The sequence below is a fragment of the Stegodyphus dumicola genome, chromosome 4 (genome assembly GCF_044657685.1).
Source record: "Stegodyphus dumicola isolate Sdum_Otavi_A_Nest chromosome 4, ASM4465768v1".
In the NCBI taxonomy this organism is placed as follows: Eukaryota; Metazoa; Arthropoda; class Arachnida; order Araneae; family Eresidae; genus Stegodyphus; species Stegodyphus dumicola.
This window is the reverse complement of record NC_140771.1, coordinates 254,965,805-254,988,292: the sequence shown is the minus strand read 5'-3', so window position 1 is coordinate 254,988,292 and position 22,488 is coordinate 254,965,805. Positions and strand designations below refer to the sequence as shown.

At 32.6% G+C, this 22,488-nt stretch overlaps 1 protein-coding gene across 1 annotated transcript in view; it reads right to left on the bottom strand.

Moving 5' to 3' along the window:
- LOC118187467 (FH1/FH2 domain-containing protein 3-like) overlaps positions 1-22,488 on the bottom strand; it is a 237,732-nt gene that overhangs the window by 17,339 nt on the left and 197,905 nt on the right. The window contains exons 30-35 of the mRNA XM_085816229.1: positions 19,274-19,459; positions 18,361-18,480; positions 14,660-14,821; positions 12,204-12,319; positions 7,681-7,755; positions 4,550-4,742 (exon numbers count right to left, since the gene is read on the bottom strand). Coding sequence (XP_085672355.1) covers positions 4,550-4,742; positions 7,681-7,755; positions 12,204-12,319; positions 14,660-14,821; positions 18,361-18,480; positions 19,274-19,459 — 852 coding nt within the window. The remainder of the gene's footprint in view (positions 1-4,549; positions 4,743-7,680; positions 7,756-12,203; positions 12,320-14,659; positions 14,822-18,360; positions 18,481-19,273; positions 19,460-22,488) is intronic.

Genomic DNA, 22,488 nt, shown 5'->3' with positions numbered 1-22,488 from the left:
ACCAACAGCGGCGTCTTCGCATTCTCGATACAAAACAAGAGAAGCGCTATCGCGCTGCGGCGTATTTCTGGCATACATCAAGTGAAGCGCGGCAGCGCTTCGCTGAACTCAAATGGTTAATTCATAAAAACGTTAGAAAATAGCATAAATCTAAATAAGCGTATATATGCCATTTTCGAGGAAAGGAGCAGAGGAGAATAATCATTTACCAATGCTGAAAGCGGTGTGCAGGGAGCAAGAAAGGCTGAGAACCGCTGTTTAGAACATCTGGTAGGGGATACAAAAAGTTTCGTTAAAAGATAAAATTTTGATAGTACTTCAAAAATTCAGTAAAAGTAATAAAAGAACGAAAGAAATTTTACAGTCACCTACACCCTGTCACATAATTCTAACAATGTCAAAAATCCATTGTTATTTTATCCTTATGATAACAATAGGCTGGGGTTAGAGCCGTTGCAAATAGTGCAGATTCACCCGGGAGTGGGGGCAAAATTTAGGAGTAGCAGAGATTGATTTCATCAGGTGGCAAAAGGTGTAGTGCCATCCCTTATCGTTAGCATAGTTTCTAACACTGAAAAAGACTTTTGCGTGCATAATTATAGCAGTATATTGTTTACTCTATAACACAGTTCCCGATTTTATATTCCCATTCCCACTCATTCAGTTTCTTATTTTTACAATTAACAGTAGACGCCGCTTAATGCGATCGCGTTTAAAGTCAGCATTCGTATAATGTAATCGATTTTCCGACGTCCCGTCCTTTTGTATACGTAAACATGGAAAATACGTCGCATATTGGAATCAAACAGTTCGATTAATATGAGCAAATGATTGTAGAATAAATTCTATAACTAAAATACAGTCGCCAAATGAAGACCAACAAATTAAAAAAATTACCAAGTGACAGAAAAATGTCACCAAGTGAGGGACTAAGTCACCAGATATCCAATTTTCGATTTCAGTCAACCATTTAAAACTAGGCAAAAAAGCATACATGTAGACTTTGAATAACTATTGCTTTTGAAAAAAAGGCAATCAGACACAAGTCTCTAGCAAAAAAAATACTACAATTTTTTGCCGTTGGCTATTAGTCTCGAGACTGCATTTTGCATCGAATCACTAAAAGAGTTGAATGACTTTTCAAACTGCTGCTATCAAATATTATCGCTTTGTATTACTATTTTAAGAAATTAAAAAATGAATCTGCATGAATGTATACGTTTCTGACATTGTGAAAAAGCAACGGTACCAGAGTCATCAAATTTTGAGTAACGTAGTCCTCCATACGAATTTGGAGTTTGTTTTATTATCTATTTCATATTTAGCATTCATTGCAAATTTCAAAGGGAGCAGTGGCAACACAGCAGTGAATAAAACATTTTTCTCTTCTCGCGAGACTGCTTACCTGAAATTCTAAAGATACGCTGCTTTTAAATATTTTGAGCCCAAAGGAGGCATTAGCTCAAAGCGCTCTCGAAATGCGTTTCCGCTATGTTACTGTATGCGGAACCCTCGTTTATAGCATCGAAGATTGTGTATGACCTTATGGCCTTTGGTGGAATTGTTGGTTCACAAGAACGTTTGTTATACAGGACAGGATTTTGTTGCCAATAAAAAACAATAAAACTTCTACAATACTGAATAAATCCATCCTTTCAAGAACAAAATTACCCAAGGTATCTTTAGTTAAAATATGGGGGGGGTCTGTATATGGATATTGCTAAAACAGCTACGCGCATAAAGTTTTCAGATGCAAAATTAATAAGAGGTACTTTACGTCGGGAAGACATTGATATAAAAACAATGGCTTCAAATTATCATTTTTAAAATGCTGAAATTCGAAATTTTGTATTTAATTGGATCCAGCTTTAAACGGGTCCTTAATTCGATGTACTTTCACCGAATGAGAGAGGTTAAGACATGTAATCTTGACAATTTTTTTTTTTTTTATCAAAGTAGTATATGTTTTTCTCTTCCCCTCAACAAGATAAAGATAATTTTACTGATTTAAACTTTCTTTATAGGGTTCGTATAAGAGCTAAATTCTGTATATTTTTACTGAAAAGCGTTATAGTCAGAAACTGTAACGCATTTGATTTGTTTCTGAAACAAAAATCATGACCAACAACCGTTCAAAAGATATTCGATTGTATAATCACTTTTAAACATTTCCGTATAGATCTACCAAGCACAAATGAGTTTGAAAGTACAAATAAATGGCAAAGACACATGTATTTAAGGCAGGCAACATAAATTAAAGTGCTGCAGAAAAAAGAGAGTACGATATTTTGCTTGGAAGAAAATATGCTTATGGAATTTAGCTTTTATACGAACCCTATAAAGAAAGTTTAAATCAGTAAAATTATCTTTATCTTGTTGAGGAGAAGAAAAAAATAAATTCTACTTGGATTTAAAAAAAAAAAAAAAATGTCAAGATTCAATGGAGATGGTGGAAAAAAAGAAATTAGAAATATATATATATATATATGTATAATAACCTTTGACCAGTTATTCATGCTTTTAATAATTTGAATAGTTATAAGAAGAAAATAATGTATTTTCATTAATTTTTAGAGTTTATCCCTTTTTTACTCCTTGTACGAAGTAAAAAGGAAGTATTGTAATCACGAAAAGTTTCAGGCAGCATATTTCAACAAAAATATCCATTTTGACCGCTATCAAATGCAATTTAACTGTATATAAGAACTGAGTAAAAGGCTCTTTTCATTCAAAAAAAAAAAAAAAAATTATAAAACTGCTTAAAAATGAATTCTGAAGAGAATTTTTCGTAGCATCTGTATGTACATATCTCGCAAAACTCAAAAACGAGTAGCCTCAGAACGTTGAAATTTTGTATATAACACTACTGTAACATCTAGATGTGCACCTCGTAATTCGGTTGCAATCGGACTCTTATATGTTTGTAAATTGTACATTTTTTGCTTTAAAAATGAATTTTAAATTATTTGCAAGTATCCCGAAGAACGGAATCCAAAAGTTTCTTCTCTTCTTTCTATAACCTTTCAAGAAGACTTTCGGATAGAGAGATTTTAGCGTCCCCAGTCTGCTAAGACCTACAAATGTCTGTGTCTTACCTGAGGTTTGAACCTTGGAATAATGACATAAGCTTTCGGTCTCTGCTAAAAGGTTTTGATGCAATGATTATGTTATCTATTCAAAGGAAATAAAATCTATCAAAATAGGGTTACATTTGTGTACGCATCTTTTTTTTCTTTTTTTTTTTTTTTTAATTTTAGCCCAAAGGGACGGACTATTAATCTCGAAACAGCATTTCGCGTCTATTGACTATAAATGGCCGTTTCACTTTTGTAATTGTTGCCACCAAATATGATCGCCCCTTACTATATAAAGAAATTAAATAATGAAGAATCTATATGAATGTATGCTTCTTGCATTGTGAAAAAACAATGGTACCAAGAACCATCCAATTTAGAATAACGTAATTCTCCACCCGTTTCACTTATCAAATTGTTGGCACCAAATATTATTGTCCCGTACTATAGTTAAAGAAATTAAATAATGAAGAATCTATATGAATATATGTATGTTTCTCAAAATGTGAAAAAAAAACAACGGTACCAAGAACCATCCAATTTTGAATAACGTGCTCCTCCACCCGAATATAGGTACCTGGAAGCCCGAATTTGGAATATAGAATTAGTTTTATTGTGTATTTCATATTTTGTAAAACTTTAACGAATTTTTTATTCACAAATTCAACAATTTCAAGGTGAACAATGGCAACACTGTACAAAAAAATATCTGCAATGCGCAAGACTGCCTAGCAAAAAGATATGCATTTTTTAAATATTTTTAGCCCAAATGCTCTCAAAACATGTATGTAAATGAAAAATATGGCTCTTTGGGCGTAATATAAAATCTGAGAACTTTTAGTTTTTTTTTTTTTTTTTTCTTTTCTTTTTGAGATAAAACTTGTCTCTCAGACGTATGAACGAAGACAACTTCCAGTTCACCTGTGACAGACTTGTTTATAAAAACTGAGACAATATCAGCAACCGAAGGCATTAAATAACCGAACCAACTAGACCAATCAAATACTCAAGGACAGCATAACAAAGAATGATCGAATGATATCGGCTTGAGGTTGAACAAATCGACTTATCTAGCTATGTAGTAGTAATGCATGTACAAAAAGTTAATATGAGACAAAATCCATCAAATATTTAAACAAACTGGAGAAATGTTAAAAAATCGTAGTGGCCATTTATGTTATAGCCATGATTTACTTCCACATTCGCCTTTACAAAGCCCTGCATTAGATGCGCCTAGCAGTAGGTACAACAAACGTACATGATCTTTCATCTTAACTGGATTACCCCCTGAAGTTCTGTCAGGTGAAACTTTGAGTAGGAATTACTCTTTCCGACTGAGCTTTTGATCACCTCCTACAGAAACAACAGCTTTCTCGAGCAGGACAGTTAGAGTAATTTGAAAGTCTGAATTTCTGTTTAAATACTTTCTAGTTTTTGGATGCGATATTTTTAAGTAAAAGAAAAAAATTACTTACATCTGTAATCATCTTTCCTCTGGTTTTGTTTCTCTCCCTGAGAGCAGCGGCTTTCTCTATCTGTTGTTGCACTCTTTCTCGACAAGTTCTGTATTCCAAGGAAAACTCGCTGATGATTTTGCATATGGTGTGGACTTTGGTCTCACGTATAGCGTGGGATGGAAATCCCAAGTAAACCATCAGCTTGTAGAATCTATTGAAAGTGCAAAGACGTTTGTTGCTAATCATGTATTTTACAATTGAATTGGACACTATAAAATTACATCAACATGTCATCGACAGAGTTGAGACTTTCGAAAAGTTTTTTTTTAAATGGGTTCTCATGAAAACAAATTTTCGTTATCCATTTCATGCTGATACGTGAATTCAGTATATAAAATGAAAACCAACTTGATTATAATTAATTATTATAATTTTTGCTTTTGCATAACTTATGCATGAATTCGAAATCTTCAATACTTCCAGTACCAGTTAGAGTTGAATTTTTTATTAATTATCAGTTATTTTATTATAGTTCACCTGTATCCTAAAACAAACTGACCTGGTGATTGCTTTATTTCTCTCGAAATACTGCATAGAATGCTATGCATTTTATGTTTACACATTGTAATATAATTATTTCACACGGAAAGATAATTGGCTTCCTGGTAAGTAAGTCTGTGCATAGTTGGCATTTCCGTTTCTTAAAGTGAAAAAATAAAATTTATAATCCACCATTTTAGGTGTGGTGAGTCTTCTGGATTTAGTATTAAATTTATTACCTTATTACCTTATAAAATAATGTAATTTAATATTCGAGTGTGCTGCAACACCCCTGCCCGGTAATAATCGGCCTCATGGTTAACACAGACAAACAAAAATACAGTTAAAAGATTAAAAAACAGATTAAAACATAAATGCAGTTAAAAACATCAAACCCAAATTCCCAGTAATGATCTATTACTATTTATAAAGTTCATCAAATCCTCTGCAAATCTAAACTCTTTATTGCGGGTTACCATGTTTTTCTCTAACGTGTTGCAATAATACGTAGTCTTCGACGAAATGTCGTGCCGGGGAACTTCAGCACTACAAAAACTACAAAGACTATTAGTTTCCTAATTAAATCTTTTCCGGTATGCCGAGAAGCGCTCGTGTTTAGTAACTATTTGATTGTAATCAAAATCACACATCATTCTCATATTTTTAGAAACTTCAAAGTTCAACAAATAATCTTTCCTTTTTCCAGAAATGTTCCATTTCTCTTTCCAGCAATCATAATAGAAATCTTTGATGTTACCAATAACAATTCTTTTTGATGCTTGAACATCGAAAGCATCCCCGGCATCACCTATAGCAATAGCCAAAGAGCAACCCATAGCCTCTTTGGCCAACATGTCGACCGTCTCATATTCGAGAGATACAGGATTCCAGTTTCCGAGAGGGCAATGCGCATTTTTTACCTCTCCTGCTTCAAAGAAACTTAATGACTCTACACTCTTTTGAATTATATCTTCTAGGCACAGTTGACTCGTTAATTTGAATTTTGATTTTGCCATTTCCTTTAATTATATCACTGTAAATTAAATTGGCTTCCTACTTACTTTTATCATTTGGCTCAGTTAAAAAATATTAATCTTACGGAACGTCAAATTCCAGTTGTTTGATCTGTGCGGAAAGCAATGCAACCTATAATAATATGTTACTATATATCAAACTCTTTGAAAAATTAATAAATTTTATTTTCAAAAATTACACGTTTATAAAATTTGGCAATTTTTCTTCTTCTGTGGTTTCGGATTGTACATTTGTTTTGTACTTTTTTTAGTGACTTTGTGCAATAACACCATTCACATTTACAAATTACTAGCTTTTTTTTTTATATTTTAAATTAATAAAATTTACTTCATATTATTAAAAAAAAGTGACCTATTTTGTTTACTACGTAGTTAATTTCCAGTAACTTTCTTGCAGCTATATCTTGATGATTTTGCAAGTTTTATAATAAAATTCTGTAAGGTTCCTATTATTTGAAATAATGAATTATTTTGCGTTTTGGATCTTCTAGTAACTAATTCCGGTTACTATCAGAGAGCATTAGTTCCAGAGGTATATGATCATTTCTTCTCCTTATTAATACACACATTTTATTTACAATATAATACAATGGTTACAAGCATTATTGTTAGGCAAACGCCTTCATCATTATTAGGCTTAACACCTTCGATCTCCATCTAAACTAAAAGCAAGTTACAGAACATCAACAGAGACAAGATGTTCGGAGCACCACCTAACGGCGCAAACGATCAATTTATAACAGATCTTTACTGTTACTTCTCGTTCCCGATTCCCCACCATAATATAAATGAGGTAGAAAGAGATAGTATTTAAACCATAATAGTTGGTGGTAATATATATATACTATATATATATTCGTTTTCTTCTTACTTAGGCAAGATTTTACTTCATTTTCTTTACGTATAGATTTACTTATCAAAGTGCTATGGACTTTGTTCCTGCCAAAGCAGGTAGACTTTGTGTGTAAATAGTTTTTACTCTTGTGAAATGGTTCAATGTACTACAAATTGTGTTTTTCATCATTTTACTTACCAATTATTGCTTATCAGAAAAATAATTTTTATGAAATTTTATTTTTATATTATTGGATACAACTTACTCGATTCTTTCAGTATTTAAGTCAAGTATCATATATTGGTAAAGGCCGTTAATGGTTGATTGCCTCTAAGTGATAAGACATAGACATAGACATAGTATTTAAATGAAGGTTTCGGGGCTTTAAGGCAGAGCGTGTTCTGCCTCTCGAGGCCACTTTATACAGTAATTGCCTACATTTAAATATCTACGCCAGTTAAATTTGCGAGCCAGCTTCGCGTTAATTTGATTTGTAAAACTTTGGGATACCAGCTTAGTTTTAGCTTAAAATTACCTTTACCTTATCTCACTACAAATGGTTGGCTGATTTGTAAGCACAAGACGTTCAGAATCTCAATGAATAAAAAGGTTTATTTAAACCTTCTCAGAACTCTGTCATTGAATTCAGACTCAGTGATAATCTGTTAGAAAATTGGATTGTACATCAAAATGAAGCTAGTATATTTTATTAGTCCGATTTCAACTTAATAATGTCTTACCTGTTCAGAACTCTTCTATGAATTATTCCTAGTACTACGATCCTTTCGGCACAGTCATTTAGAAAATCACATAATCTGAAAAGACATTAAGAATACATAAAAGGGTTACATTTAACTATGGTAAAATGGGTTAAAACTAAGAAATGTATTTTGCTGTAAACCAAGGGTACTCGATATTAACCTCAAAAGACTGAAGAGAATTTTCTAATAAATTAAAAAGTCACCCGAGATTTGAATAAAAATTGTTTTAATGAAGAAGCAAATAAACGCGGAACGTTTTTCAGTTTGGTAACAAGAAAAAATGCTATTCGGAAATAGGATCATCTTGCTTATCTCTCACACTAAATAATGAAGAATCTGTTTATATATGTCATATACATGTATGTATGTTTGTTTATCTGTTCATGATGTTATGCTTTAGGAAAGTACTGCCTTAGGAAAAAGGCAATACTGTAGTCCTGCACCCAAACATGTGCATCTTGGAATCTGAATCTTAAATTTCTTTTTCTTTTTATTTCATAGTTTATGCGAATTTAATGAAGCTTTGGTAAACTCAGCGATTTGAAAGCAATTTGTTATCACCGTTTGAAATAAAACATTTTTAATTTCCGCGTGCCAGTATTCCTCACCAGTTGCCATTCAGCAAATTGCACATTTCGAATATAATCAATAACCTCAGCTATTTTAAAACAATGTATTGCCAGTGCCGGAAATAAAATACTTTTATAACCCAAAATTTAAACAGCTTACAAATTTAAGCAGGTATTGATCAACGAAGTAAAAATAAAAAAGCATAAACTCAGTTTTTAATAATACAATTTTTAGCTTTCAATCTGATTGATTTAAATCCAAATATGTTAAATTCATATACCGAACTAATATCTTTTATAGATTTTTTAATACATATATATGCAGGCGATATACATGAGTTTTCTAATGTCATATATAATTAATTCAGAATCCTTTTTTAAAAAATTTTATTGCCTTTTGTACTTCTTTAAAGATAAATCGTCCCTGTGGGTGTTATACTGCAATCCGAAATTTTTAGATGCGTTTTTTTTAATTCTTAGGAAGATTCTTCAGTATTCATTATGTTTAGTAATTCCAGTCTATCCTAAAGTTTACGATACTTTGATATTTTTCGATGTTCTGTGAGCAATGTTCATCAAGTATTGTTGCATAGGTAGAGGGGGAAAAAAGGAATTTTTCTACAGAAATAAAATATATAACGATTGCTATAGAACGAAGTTTTCCCTATCGTAGAATTCTTGAATACAAACATAAACAATAAATGAAAAAACACGATCTAAAATATTCCATGGATATGTTCCACAATTTAAATATGAAATTTTTAGACTATTTGCTCTTGAAGAAAAAAAAAAGTTTGGAAGGAACTAGAACTGCAAAAAGAAACTACAGAAAAAAAATCTAAGGAACAAGGTAAAAATGAAGACTTATTATGATTAGAAGAAATTAAGATCTCTGTCAGTTGAACAATTTAGAAGAAATTGCCTTTCTTTCTCCTTCCGGTATGCCTTCGTTGTGTAACGGTTAGCACACTCGGCCCGAGTCCCGGCGAGGACATTTCTTCAGTTTCCTGACATTGAAAATTCCTAATGACTGTACAGTGGCGTCCGAGCTAAAAGGTGATGGATGATGATTCTTTGTCACCAGGTTTTGATGACTGGATCCCCTAATTACCAGTCGCTCTTTAAAAGTGGGGAATTTTTTCTCCCACCTTTCTAATTATGCAGATAATTTCAGGTACGAACTCCTGGAAGAAGACTTTAATCTCCGCTCGTATGCTATTCATCTTTTTGCATACAATATCTAAATAATTGGCATATTCCTTTCCGCTGTTTCACATTTATTTTATTTTCTCAGAGTTTCAATTCTCACAGGCATGGGCCTAATTTACTTCTAATTTCCTTTACTCACAGAGTTTAAAGATCTTCATGCGATTCCGAGGTGAATTTTCGTACGTGAAGGTTGTGCTTCTTGAACTGTCATATAAGTATCCTTGATCTTTTTGCATTCTGGCAGCCAAAAAACCAGCAGATCGTCTTTGGAGTAGGCCTGATAGTGATAGTGAAATGGACCTGAATCGGGTTACTCTACCTCCTATAAGAATAGCGCTAAATTTAAAAACTTTATCAAAACTAGCCCAGCTGAGAATAGTAAAACCCAGCAGAAGGAAAGAACTAAAATTAACTCAGAGAAAATCGTGACAGCGACCCCCAGAACTAAACACTTCGAAGCCATAATGGAAAAATATAAAAACATTTTCCCTAACTTAATTAAAGGAATAATGGAAGGAGAAAATTATGTACTCAATGAACAAAAAACGAGAGGCAATTTTCGAGGAAATTCTAGGTAGCTCCCATGACCGAATGACAGAACAAAGTGATATCTTCTGCTTCAGAGAAGGAAACAAGAAAAATTATTTAGATAGTGTAGCAGACCACAACAGACTTTCTAAAATCATCAGTGAAGCTAGGAAAGAACTTGAAAAGAAAACAGTCGCAGATGCAGCTAAAAATAATAAGGAACCAGAATGGAAACTCCCTTACAAAACCTGTAAACCAGATTTAAATTCTACGGAATTAGAAGAAATTGAACAAACAAATCGTTTCGAACCCCTAAATAATGCAGGAGAAAATGATAGGATGGAAGCAGGAAAGAATGAAAAATTGTGAACAAAATTCCGCCAATTGTTATCACCCAGGAAGATTTAGACTGGATTGACCTTCAAAAAGTCTTGATTGCCCAAATTTTAAAGCACGAGTATGAAACACAGATGAAAGAGCGCAAAGTTTATCTAATTACTAACACAGAAGAAGACCATGCAAGCGCAGTAGAATTTCTAAAAAAGGCTAGCATCGAATTCCATACTTAACAATTTAATTATCAATCAATCAAAATTACTTAAAGATATGCCATGAAATATTCCCGAAAATGCAATCCTTGAAGATCTCAAAAATAGAAAATTCCCAAAATCTTTCAAGATCCCAAAATTTTTAATTTCATTTGAGAGATGAATAGTATTGCCGACAGAATTAAGCACTCGAAAACTAGCACAGAAAAACTAGCTGTAGCCATCGAAGCAGTGAAGATAACTCTTGAATTCGCAGAAACAGAAAATTAAGCCTTGATGCGTTTTTACTCTGAGGTTCCTATTGTTCTCACCAGATGGCGACACATCTAACCTGCTACACTCCCGAAATCTTACACCGAACTGGCTTGTCTCGCTTTATCTTTTCATTTTTGTTTGTATCAACTTCCTCACAAGTTATGCCTTTCACCTTTGCTAATTCTTTACAGCCATTTGAACTTCATTACTACTCTTACCATTCCCATGCTATACTCAACGTTTGTAAAATAGAGTAAACTGCTACATTGGGATAGTGGTATGACCCAGGCGTCCAATTTCATTGAGCTTCGCTCAACGAGACAAGATCTTCATGCGCGGTTTGCCCTACCCAGGCATAATTAAGGTGCTGGTAAGAGCATGATAGATATCGCACCGAGGCCAGCCTAAGTATCAAAGTAGAGTATAAGGCCATCGTAAGTATCAAAGTATCCCTCCTTTCTGCTTGCCTTCGTGAGTCCGTAGCACACTTGGCGTTTATTCGAGAGGGACAGGTTCGAGTCCTGGTGAGGGCACTGAACATTTTTCACATCATGTGCTTCAAAACAACCTAATGTCTCTACAGGAGAATCAACCAAAACTCAATAGAGATGCAGTGTGCGAGTCAATACGTTGTCGAGATTTTTATCTGTTGACAAATACCAAGTTGTAAAAGACACTACAAACATTGAGGAAAGAAAAAAAAAAAAAAAAAAATTGTTTTCATTTACACACATGTACACGTTTTGAAAGCAGTTTTGAGAGCATTTGGGCTAACGATGCTTTGGACTAAATATATTTAAAAACAGCATATCTTCAGAATTTCCTACAGACAGTCTCGCGAGCTGGAGATAAAAGTGTTTCATTCCGTTCAGTGTTGCCGCTGCTCGTCTTGAAGTCGTTGAGTTTTTTAATCAAAAAAATTCAGTAAAGTTTTACAAAATATGAAATAGATAATAAAACAAATTCAAGACTCAAAATCCGGGTTTCTCGGTGTCTACGTTCGGGTGAAGAACCACGTTATTCAAAATTTGATGGCTCGAGATACCGCAGGTTTTTCACAATGCGAGACATACATTAACGCAGATTCTTTAATATTTATTCATTATTTATTCTTCATCATTCATTTCTTCATTATTAATTTATTTAAATACAATTCAGAGCAATAATATTTGGTGGCAACAATTTGAAAAATGATTCAACACTTTTAGTGATTCGACGCAAAATGCCCTTTCAAGAATAATAGTCCTTTTGGGCTAAAATAAAAAGCCATAGAGTGAAAGAAAAAATGCCAAGGCATTACCAGAAGAATATCCTCTTTTGTATTAATTTGGTATAATATCCTTTGATTTTTCCTCATTCTTCGAAATTTATATTTTAATAAATTCATGCTCACCTAGATTTACTGATGGGTATGCCGTCGTGTTTCGTCACAGCTTTCAAGTATTCCCATGATGCTTTACATTCGGCTTCCATTTTGACTAAGTTTTGCGCTACTTCATCAAAATCTGCCTATAATGAAAATAACATTATCAGAAACGAATTAGAGTTTATCAAAAAAGAAGAATATCAGTTTTATGTTACAATCATCTTTTATTTTATAGTTAATTTAGTGCTAGCAAAAAAAATGAAAAATTACGACCTCATCAGCTTATGCAGAACCCAGGACTCAGAAGTAATTCTAAATGACGAGCAGCAAAGGCCGTATACCACTAAACTGTTCAGAGACCTCACCAAGTTGAGAACTCCCGGCTTAAGACTACTTCCTTCTTTTCTACTTTTCTATTAAAAAACTACTAGGGACTACTGTACTGCTTGTCTAACATGCAAAGCTGTTGCCTCTCCTCTCTTTTTTCACACCAGCTTTCCCATAGCTGGATGAAACTCAATGTTTTAGCTGCTGGAGATTTAGCAGATAAGTTAAGCAAGAAAGTGCTTTAAGCGGTAGTGTAGTATGTTAGAATAGTATTAAGGTATCAAGTGCAAAAATATCAGATGCTGGGAGAGAGAAATCAGATTTATCTGAAGAAGAAAATTCCAGTTTTGTTTTACTGCTGCTTTTAAGGTTTACATCTAATCTGCAAGTTTCCATACAAATTGGAATGGTTCAAATAAATTCATTCGCGACTGTGAATAAATGAGAGAGGTAAATTACTGTATATGGCCTGTAGTTTCACAGCAGAAGTGCCTAGGTAGATGGCTACGAATGGCATTTGCAGGCATGTTTTGCCTGTAGAAAAATTTGAAGGTGATGGCGTAATAATGGCCTTATTCTGTTTCTCCTATTTTGTACTTTCATCCTTAATTTGAGTCTCTGGATTTTGTAATCTGATTTCTTTCAAACATTCAGGACGATAACGATACTCCCATGCTGTGATAGTGGTCTGGGTAGGTCTTTTCTTGCTTCAGCCATAAAATTACATCCGTTCACAAAATGATATCTCTGATCTTGCCTTCTTTTTTTTTACCACTTCAGTTATGATTTAAAGAATACACTAACTTCAAAGCCCCAATCCAAATGAGGCTGATCATATGTCTTTAGGCTGATCTAGATTCTTGGATGATACAGAAGTAATCAGAAAAAACCCTTAAAAGCCTACCTTGAATGAAAACGGCTATAATAACAGCTAAAGGATAACTGATCTATTAATAATATCGCTGTGATCTAGAAATGTCAGCAACGTGTATTGGATGGCCTTTTACCTAGTGCATTTAACACAAAATAAGCTGTATACAGTCAAAAGTCATTAATTCGGACACCCATAATTAAGACCTTTACGGCTGCGAATACGCGTGGGCGCATGCGCATAATACGTTTACGCATGCACGTTTAATGTATAACGGACGCTATAAGCTAAGCTAAAATTATCTAATTCAGTTAATGTTGCAGATTGCGTTGTTCCTTAATCTTTGAATTGGATCCGCTTATTATTTTTTGCAGACTGTTAGAGCAGTTTTATAAAAGTAAGCTTGAACTTTGGATTATGTCAAATAGAATTTCCGATATATATTTACTAATATGTAAAGGATCTACAAAGCGAAAGTATGTTTCCATCAAACAAAAAGTGGAATTGCTACAAAAATGGATAAAGGCATATCCTTTGTTTCTCTAACCATTCCGAAATCTGTTTATCAATTTCACGCTGCTCTGCGGCGGGTGGGGGTGGGAAACGCCACGCCGCGCAATGAATTGGAAGTTGATCTGTCAGCACTATCCTTATCATCAGGGCAGATGTTTTTATTTCATTTGGCTTATAATTCCTTTCTAAATGTAGCATTTCATCTCAATGTACTCCGTCTTTGATATGATTTAAATCAAATTCCTCGTCATTATAATTCACTTCCGATAGCGAAGAAAGTGACACAGAGGTTATCGAAAACGAAAAAATTTCGATTGACAGATTAGTCGGTATTGTCGACACAGCAATTATAGGACTTAAACAGCGGAACTTTGTAACTGAAGAAAAATTTATGTCTGTTTATAGAATTAAAGAGAAAGTATTATCACATAAAGCGAAGCAACTCGAACAACTTACATTGAAAGAAATGTTTAATAAAGTAAACAAATAAATATTGAGCCTTTTTTTTTTTTGTAAATTTTGATACCCTTTAGATCATAATTGTTCTTTATTTCATAAATTACGGTTTCATATATTTAAGTTTACAATTTCTGCATGCCATCTTACAAGATTTAAACTGATGATCTATAATCCGGAAAAATCGATAATCCAGAATCGCCGAAGTCCTGACAAGTCCGGATTAACGACTTTTGACTGTATTTATTAAAAAAAACTTCATGGTTGCATTAATAAAATAAACAAACTGATTAATTAAAAATTGGAGAAACAATACCTTGGAAGCTCGCGTGACTGCGCCAAATTCCGAGTAAAGATTCGTAGAATCTGGGAATTTCTCCATCACAATAGTGCAGATGTGATGAAGCAGAGAATGCTTATGGATAGTATCTTTGACCTCTGGAACTTTACTCAAATACTCGATGCTGAATCCCTTAGCCTGAAAGAAAAGATAAGAATCCTTCTAGAATAGGTATAATTATAAAAAAGGAGTAAACAGATGGACTGTGCATTAAGTTGACAGTATGTTTAAAACCCTTTGAAGGGCACTGGTATATAATATATACCGGTTGTTTGCCAATTTTTTAACCTCCGAAAAAATGCTAATTTTTCTACACCAAAAGCTATAATTGTAAGTGTCTAGTGTTTTCTTTCAATTCTAAATGGCAGCATCACCCTATGAATGCTCAATATTTTACAGTTATGACATTAATATACCTCGTTCCAAGGTATCATGTTGGAAGATTGATAAATTCTATTGGAGGGAAAGAAAAAATTCAAAATCTGCAAATATATGACGTACACATGCTGAATCTTATATATTTACTTCATTTCAGTCAGAAGTGATAATTAACAGACGATTATTTATACGATTTTAAAACCGGTATATAATATATACCGGCGCCCACACTGAGGGTACCACGCCAATAGATGGCAGCACCAGTCTTCTCCTTTTCTACTCTGTGACATGACAGAATTTCTTTATTATTGTAACAGTTTGTGATGTAATAATTTTTCATGATTAATTTATAAGTCATTTAGGATTAAATATTATGTTCATGGAGGAATGGGGAGTTTACTGACGCTACGCTAGGACTGAATACAAGTATATTAGTTTCATTTATTCTTTTTGTGTACTCAAGTTTCATTCGTCTGTGTATAGCTAAAATTTTTATTTCAACACTTAATCCCTTTCCCAAGAGAAAGACTCATCGATTTCAAAATTTCCGTCTGGGGTCAAAACTTTACACAATTGTCGGGGTTAAACGTAGCATGCTAGTCCCCAAAAGACACTTGTTGCTTCCTGTTTTCCAAAATCCTAGAATGCAAGAAAATGGAAAGAGGTGATTGACAACCAATTTGTCATTCGGGAGTCACACCCTTTGTGAGGTGTGATAAGATCACACAAAGGGAAAGCTCACTTAAAATGGAAATGTACTTAAGGTCCATCTCATAGTGTAATCACAAAAACTGCTAGTTTGAAAGCATGCTTTTATTCTTTAGAGAAATTCTTTTTAATTCTTTGTTAATTTCAGATGAAAAACTAGAGAACACAAGAGAAATTTGCGCTCTGGTTGATACAAATAGATTGTTTCGGAAATAAATTTTCACAGTTCGTGAAAGGAGGAAAAATATTTCTAAGGCCCGTTTTAGATGCAAACTAAAATTTATCCAAAAGTTTAAAAAGAGCCCCTATGAAGCCAAAGGGGTTGAAAATCAGAATAAGAGCTTTGAGGTGTATCAGATAATAAAATTGTTTAATGGCGTTTCTTCCTGAACAAAAGGATATATTACAACCTATATTTACAAAAAATAAAAAAAGGGACCCTTACGGTCCTCGATGATCTAAAGTGTGTGTGCGTGGAGAGGGGGCCGATTCTTCGTATCATAGTATGAAGCATGGTGTTTTTCACATATTATCTAAAGCATAAAATACAACTTCAAATATGCAACATACTTTCTCAACTGAGTAGTGCTTCATTTTCCAATTTTTTAAATTTTCGGCTGAGTTACATCTGCTTGTAATATTATACTAGTTCAGTTACAGCATGATACGATTTACACATGCAGTGTTATATTTGCTAATTTTTTTTATAAAATAATATTGAATTTAAATCAAGTTGAAAAGCATTTTACCCATATTTTACATAAGTATGTTCAGCTGGGTTGAATCATCAAAGTGCATAAAAACATAAATTTTGTATTTAAAAAAAAAATTGTCTTTAGACTTACATAATTATATTCAAGCACTCATCACTACAGACGCACATCAAAAATACCCCAAATTAATTTAAAAAACAAAGATTACCAGTTGGCAGCTACCTGGAAAAAAATTGTCCTAGAGGGGCGCTGGTATAAAATATATACCGGCTGTCAAAATTCAGGATTTCGCTCTAGATTTTTTTTAAGTCTCAATTTTGTGCCCTTAGGGTCCATAAGTTATAGTTCATGCAAAATTTTACCACAGTTTAAATTATTTTATATAGCGCCCCTCAAAGGGTTAAATACAAAAATCTAAACTTATGAAAATGAAGAAAATTTTAAGCATTGATAAATTTTATAAAGAATATAATCTGTTTATTAGAAGGTAATTTTGAATTACAAGTAAAACCGAAGCTAGGAATTCGAAACTTTCTTCCTTTGGCTATCTCACTGGTATTTTATTACCTAGTGCTGAAATTTTGAATTAATTGTGCAATTTTCATGGTATCTATCATATAAATTTCTTAACCATTTTTGTTCGGTTCAAACAAGATACATTTTTATAAAGGAATATATAATTTTATTAAGAACTAAAATGGTTTCCCCACTATAAATGGCAACAGTCATTTTGAGTTGCATTATTCATAGATTATATGAGAAAATTCCAACACAGTCAGTTGATCGAGACCAAAGTGATTCACCTTTTCCCTCCTTTCCTCCCCCATGTGAAAACAAGGACGAATTTTTCCCTCTCTGGGGGACTAGTTGAGTGTTTGTTGTTTATCACTGAATGTGTTGCAATTTATGTATTATTGCGTATTCTCGTATTATTACGTTTTTAGTAAAGCAAAAGCGAGTTTTCTGCTCCGAAGTTTACACTTAAAGTACTGAACATGTGTGTTACCTGTACATTAATTTTTAAGAATGTTTTACTCAAAAACATTTCATGAATTGATTTTTGTTAATTTTACTGCTCATTGCTGCACAAAGTTCGAGTTATATATTAATTGATCCACATTCGTTTAATCTTAATCAATATTATATATCATTTAATTCCATTTAAAGTTTATTTAATCTTACCGCCAAGTCTCAAAATGTACCTATAACTTAAAACTTGGATTTATTCTGTAATTTCTACAGAGTCGTAGCTAAGGTTTTCAGCGCCAGGGACAACTGAAGATTTCGCGCCCCCTACTAACATTTAATTCTAAAATGTTGTAACATCAGTTTGGCACCCCTTGGATTCTGCGCCCGGGGACAGATGCCCCCTTGCCCCCATCTAGCTACACCCCTGACTTTCTAGTTCTCCCATTTTCATTCCCATGTATTTCTGATCGTAGCAAAATAGTACTCACGAAATGTGTACAGATAGATATTTAACATTTTCTTGTTCATAAAATTAAGTTTTTAGGTTTATAATAAATGCATCTGTATTTTACATATAATTTTAATATTGTTGACTGGTCATAAAAATAATGATAGAGCAATTTAGAAAAACAAAAATTGACCTTTAAAAATGATTTTACTTCTTAGCTTGATGCTACTAACGAAACGCATAGACGAAGCTGCATATTTGCGAATGGACAAAAACCCTTTCTCCATTTAATGGTCCTTTTAAAGTGGTTAGATATTCCATTTTTACTGAATAAAGTCTGCAATATAGTACTGAAATTTTACGTACTTAAAAAGACATCTAAAAATTATTGATTTGCAAGTATTCGTTGTAATGAATTTGTTTTTCAAATTTGAGTATTTTGATAAAATATTAGTACTTACATTAGAATTATTGAGAAAGTTTCCTATTGATAGTACAGTAGATAGTACTGCGCGGAAGGTTTTACTTGTCTCAATTTCTACTATGGCTTGTTTCAGATCCATCAAAGGTTCTGCTACCTCCTGAAAAATTAAAAGCATATTGAAAGGATTGAAATTAAATTGGTATGATCCTAAGACTAAAAATAAGGAACTAAATAAAATTAAAATTAAAAATATAAATTATACTCTTCATCATTACATAACCGTGTTAATCATCACTTGTATGATAAAATGCAAACAATTTACAGAATTTGTATCATTGGAGGAAACTTAAAAATTTCTAAAGCATTATATGCAGTGTAATTTATTTAATACAGTATTAAAATTAAGTATGTATCCAAAGCATAAAATTAAAAGCAAAGAAATTTATCAATGAATCAAAGCGACAGTATGGAAAACTATTAAAGTGAAGTTACAGTAATTAAACATAGGTTACTCTATCGTATGAAATTCATTCTAAAATACCTAAATTGCTTTTCTTAAGACTATTATTTTTTAAAAAACTACAGCTTTTAAACGTTTTTTTCATCTAAGAAAATTTTGAATGCAAACGAATCTGATAAAAATTTTCAATCATCTAAATTTGTTACAGCTCTAAATATAGTACGTAATCCAACTGCTTGAACTGGAAGACAACCCAGTTACTAAAAGAATCTTATAGTATAAATGATTCTAAGTTAAAAGCTGTTATCAATTATGTTTATTGTAAAAAAAAAAATATACTTTTAAATGTTCACATAAAGCTGCTTGAATGCATAAAATTCACGTAAGATTGCCTTTATGCCATCGTTCTTAAAGTTTCATTAAAAACTAATTTACTTTTAACAAATTAAAGTTTACATATTTTATACCACAAAATAAAAGAAATTTATACCTTTTCCATCGTTTCATAGTCAAGTCTGAAAGCCCAAAGTTTTAATCTAGCTTCCAATTCACTTATGGAAGCCAGAGTCAGAAGAACTTGCTCCGCCGAGCCCAAAGGAATGTCTGGATTGGCTTGTTGTGCCTGCATTATCTTGTTCTTTTCCTCTTCGGTCGGCATCATGGTGGTTAGTATTTTCTAAAATAAATAAATAAATCATATCAAAGAAAACATTTGCGATAATTGTTGCTGCTGCAGAAACTCGCATGCCCAAATAAGAAACTTTTCTAGAGGTAAAAGAAACTCAGATATGCCTTATTAAGTATATAATAAGATCTATCCACCTTTGAATTCCACCTTTGTTTCCCCTTCTTTCCTTAAGTACTGTTTAAATGTTAGTTAATCATAACATTCAAGAAAGCCATTACACCAGAGGTATCAATAATTTCTGTGATAGTGCTTTGATCATCGACAGAAAGGAAAACCTATTAACGATCTTTGCGTGTCTTAGCCACTGCATCCCTTCTGAAACATTAGTTGACGTCCTGCGTGTTTACTGGTTTCAACACACGGAAGCACTGATTTTTTAAGTTTCAACATTCTTTTTTACGGAGGTGGGGCTATTTTAATATGGCAAAGGAGTAATAGTGCCCATTCTTCGATAATTTCAAACAAAATAAAATTTATAAAAACTGGATAAATTGTACAGCGATAAAAATAAAGCATTACGTTAGCACTGTAGTACCTATTTTTTATTTTGGATACAAGTTTGAGTTTGATTACTACGCGTGGAAAGATACGAAAATTTGTAGTCGTCCTATTAACATCAACATAAAAATTTTTAAGTCGACTCTGTTGAAAACTGTTTAAAATTCTATTCTTTTATGGAATGTAACAGGTTTTTATAAAATCCCGTAGTCTTTTCGAAATCATTCTTATAACATTTTTTTCTGATGGAATATTAATAACCATACTTATAGGTGAAACTATTTCATGTAAAATAAACCTACTGCCCTGATTCGCCAAAATAATCTCTTGAATTCCCTTTCAATCTATAATACTTTTACTGGCTGGAAACATTTTCTAAAGCAAAATATTTTGTTATCAAAATTAAGCAAGATTATATTTCATTAAAAAAAGAATTTTTTTTTAGTATGCATTATTATTTTTGCAATCTTTCTCGTGATCGCGTTGTGCATACAAATTTAAGAGAAAAGTTAAAGAAACATTAATATTAAGCCAGTTAATATTGTCTGCATTGGATTATTTATATTTTGACAAAACGCACGAAGGTTTCTGTTTAAAGGGATGTATGCCTTCGCGGAGACTTTCTATGGGATATTGGTTCAAATTCACGTTACACATAACAAAAAGCAAGAAAAATTTCCTTGTAGCTTGTTAACCGCGATTTAAAGGTGGATCGAATTACCAGTGTTCAAGGATTTTACCTTCAGCTTCTGGAGAGTTGTCAAGCCAGTTCGAAAATATTCTACAGGTCTGCAAGCTAGATGATGGTGAATTCTCTTAAATTACTACTTTCTGAAAGTTTTAATTATCTTATATGGGTAGACTGACAGTTAAAAAATAAATGAAAATAAATTATTACTTTTTTTTAATGCTTAAAGGAAACATATTCCCTTAGGTGTGCTTGTAACAAAAAGAACTAAAGGTATGATATTTAGATCAGTTTTCCTTTTACAGCATTATCAATATATCGAATGAGTATATTACACGAGGGAATGTCATATGCTAGCCATTTTTACTTCCTTGTATGAAATAATGGAAGTACTGCAATAGTTAAATATTTCGGGATTAATATTTCAAAGGAAATATCCATTTTGACTTTTTTTCGTGACATCTGTAGTACATATGTATGTATGTATCTCGTATCACTCAAAAACGATTAGCCGCAGACCTTGGGAATTTGTATGCAGGATTGCTATAACATAGTCGTTCATCGTAGTCATATGCTTCCAGTTACAGACAAATAACTGGAAATCTTACTTCTAAATGTGGTCTCGCGGTTCTTATGTTTATATTTGGCAAAATTTTATACACATTATGTAAAAGTAAAAATACAATAAGTTAGACTCCTGTACGACAAAAATTGATCGATATATTTATGTTTCAAAATTTGCCATTTTTAATGTAATTTGAGCTTGCCTTGAGGGTTTGGTTATCTAAGTTAGAATAATTCAAGGAAATAAGTTTAAATGAAGTGTATCAAAAATGTATATGATTTTATAAGTGTACAAGGAAGTCAGATGAGGTCCACATCAGAGTTTTCACTCTTGTGAAACAGCTCTAAATGCAGGATCTGTATGTGAAGCCGTCTTGCGTTCGAACCAAAGTGTGTTTTGCTATTTGATTAAATATATTTGCTCTAAAAAGTGAATCACTATTTTATATATAAAGCATAGATTCCTGATGTGGAAATTTGTTTAGTTTGATGATTGTCCCAATTAATTAGTAACATGCTTCCTGAGTAAACGAAGAAAGTTCTGTTAATTTTTTAGGTTCAGATTTGTCTCAGTTTAAATGCTGCCTATACTATAACAAATATATCTAGTAAAGTTCGATCGCGTTCTTGTATTTATTTCGGATTGCTTCAAATTCTTCTGCGTTTTTTTAATTTATAAGATCAATTCTTTCTTTGCAGCATTTTCTTCTGAGTTTAATCTCAATTCATGGTTTATGTACAGCTTCACATAAGTTTACTCACATCAATAAATGTTCAACCAGACGCCTTGAACAGTTCTTTTACATTTTCATAGTTATGGCAGCTAATTATTATCATGAACGTGTATTATAGTTATTATTTTATTTAGTATTATATTACACATATTTCCCATTCAGTTAATTCAATTCTCACTTCTGAACTCACTTCGAGGCAAAGCAAAAATACATAAATCTCAAAACATCTTCATTAAAAATTGTAAAATACAGAAAAACATAAAACACCAGATACAATTATAAACAGTTAAAAAATAATTTTTACGACTGAATTTACAGTTTCTACACCAAAACGAAGCACTTCTGCCAACGAGAAAATAGACCAAATTTTCGGTTCACAAAAATTAAAGTTTACTTTTGAACGGACTGGGCAAAAAGACACTGGTGCGCTAACTATGTTTATTAATAATTCTACTAAGAGTTTCAAAAATGAATAATGACGGCCTCGCTAGGCTTAACGACCCTTAAACTCCAAAGTTAAAACAGTTAAAAAA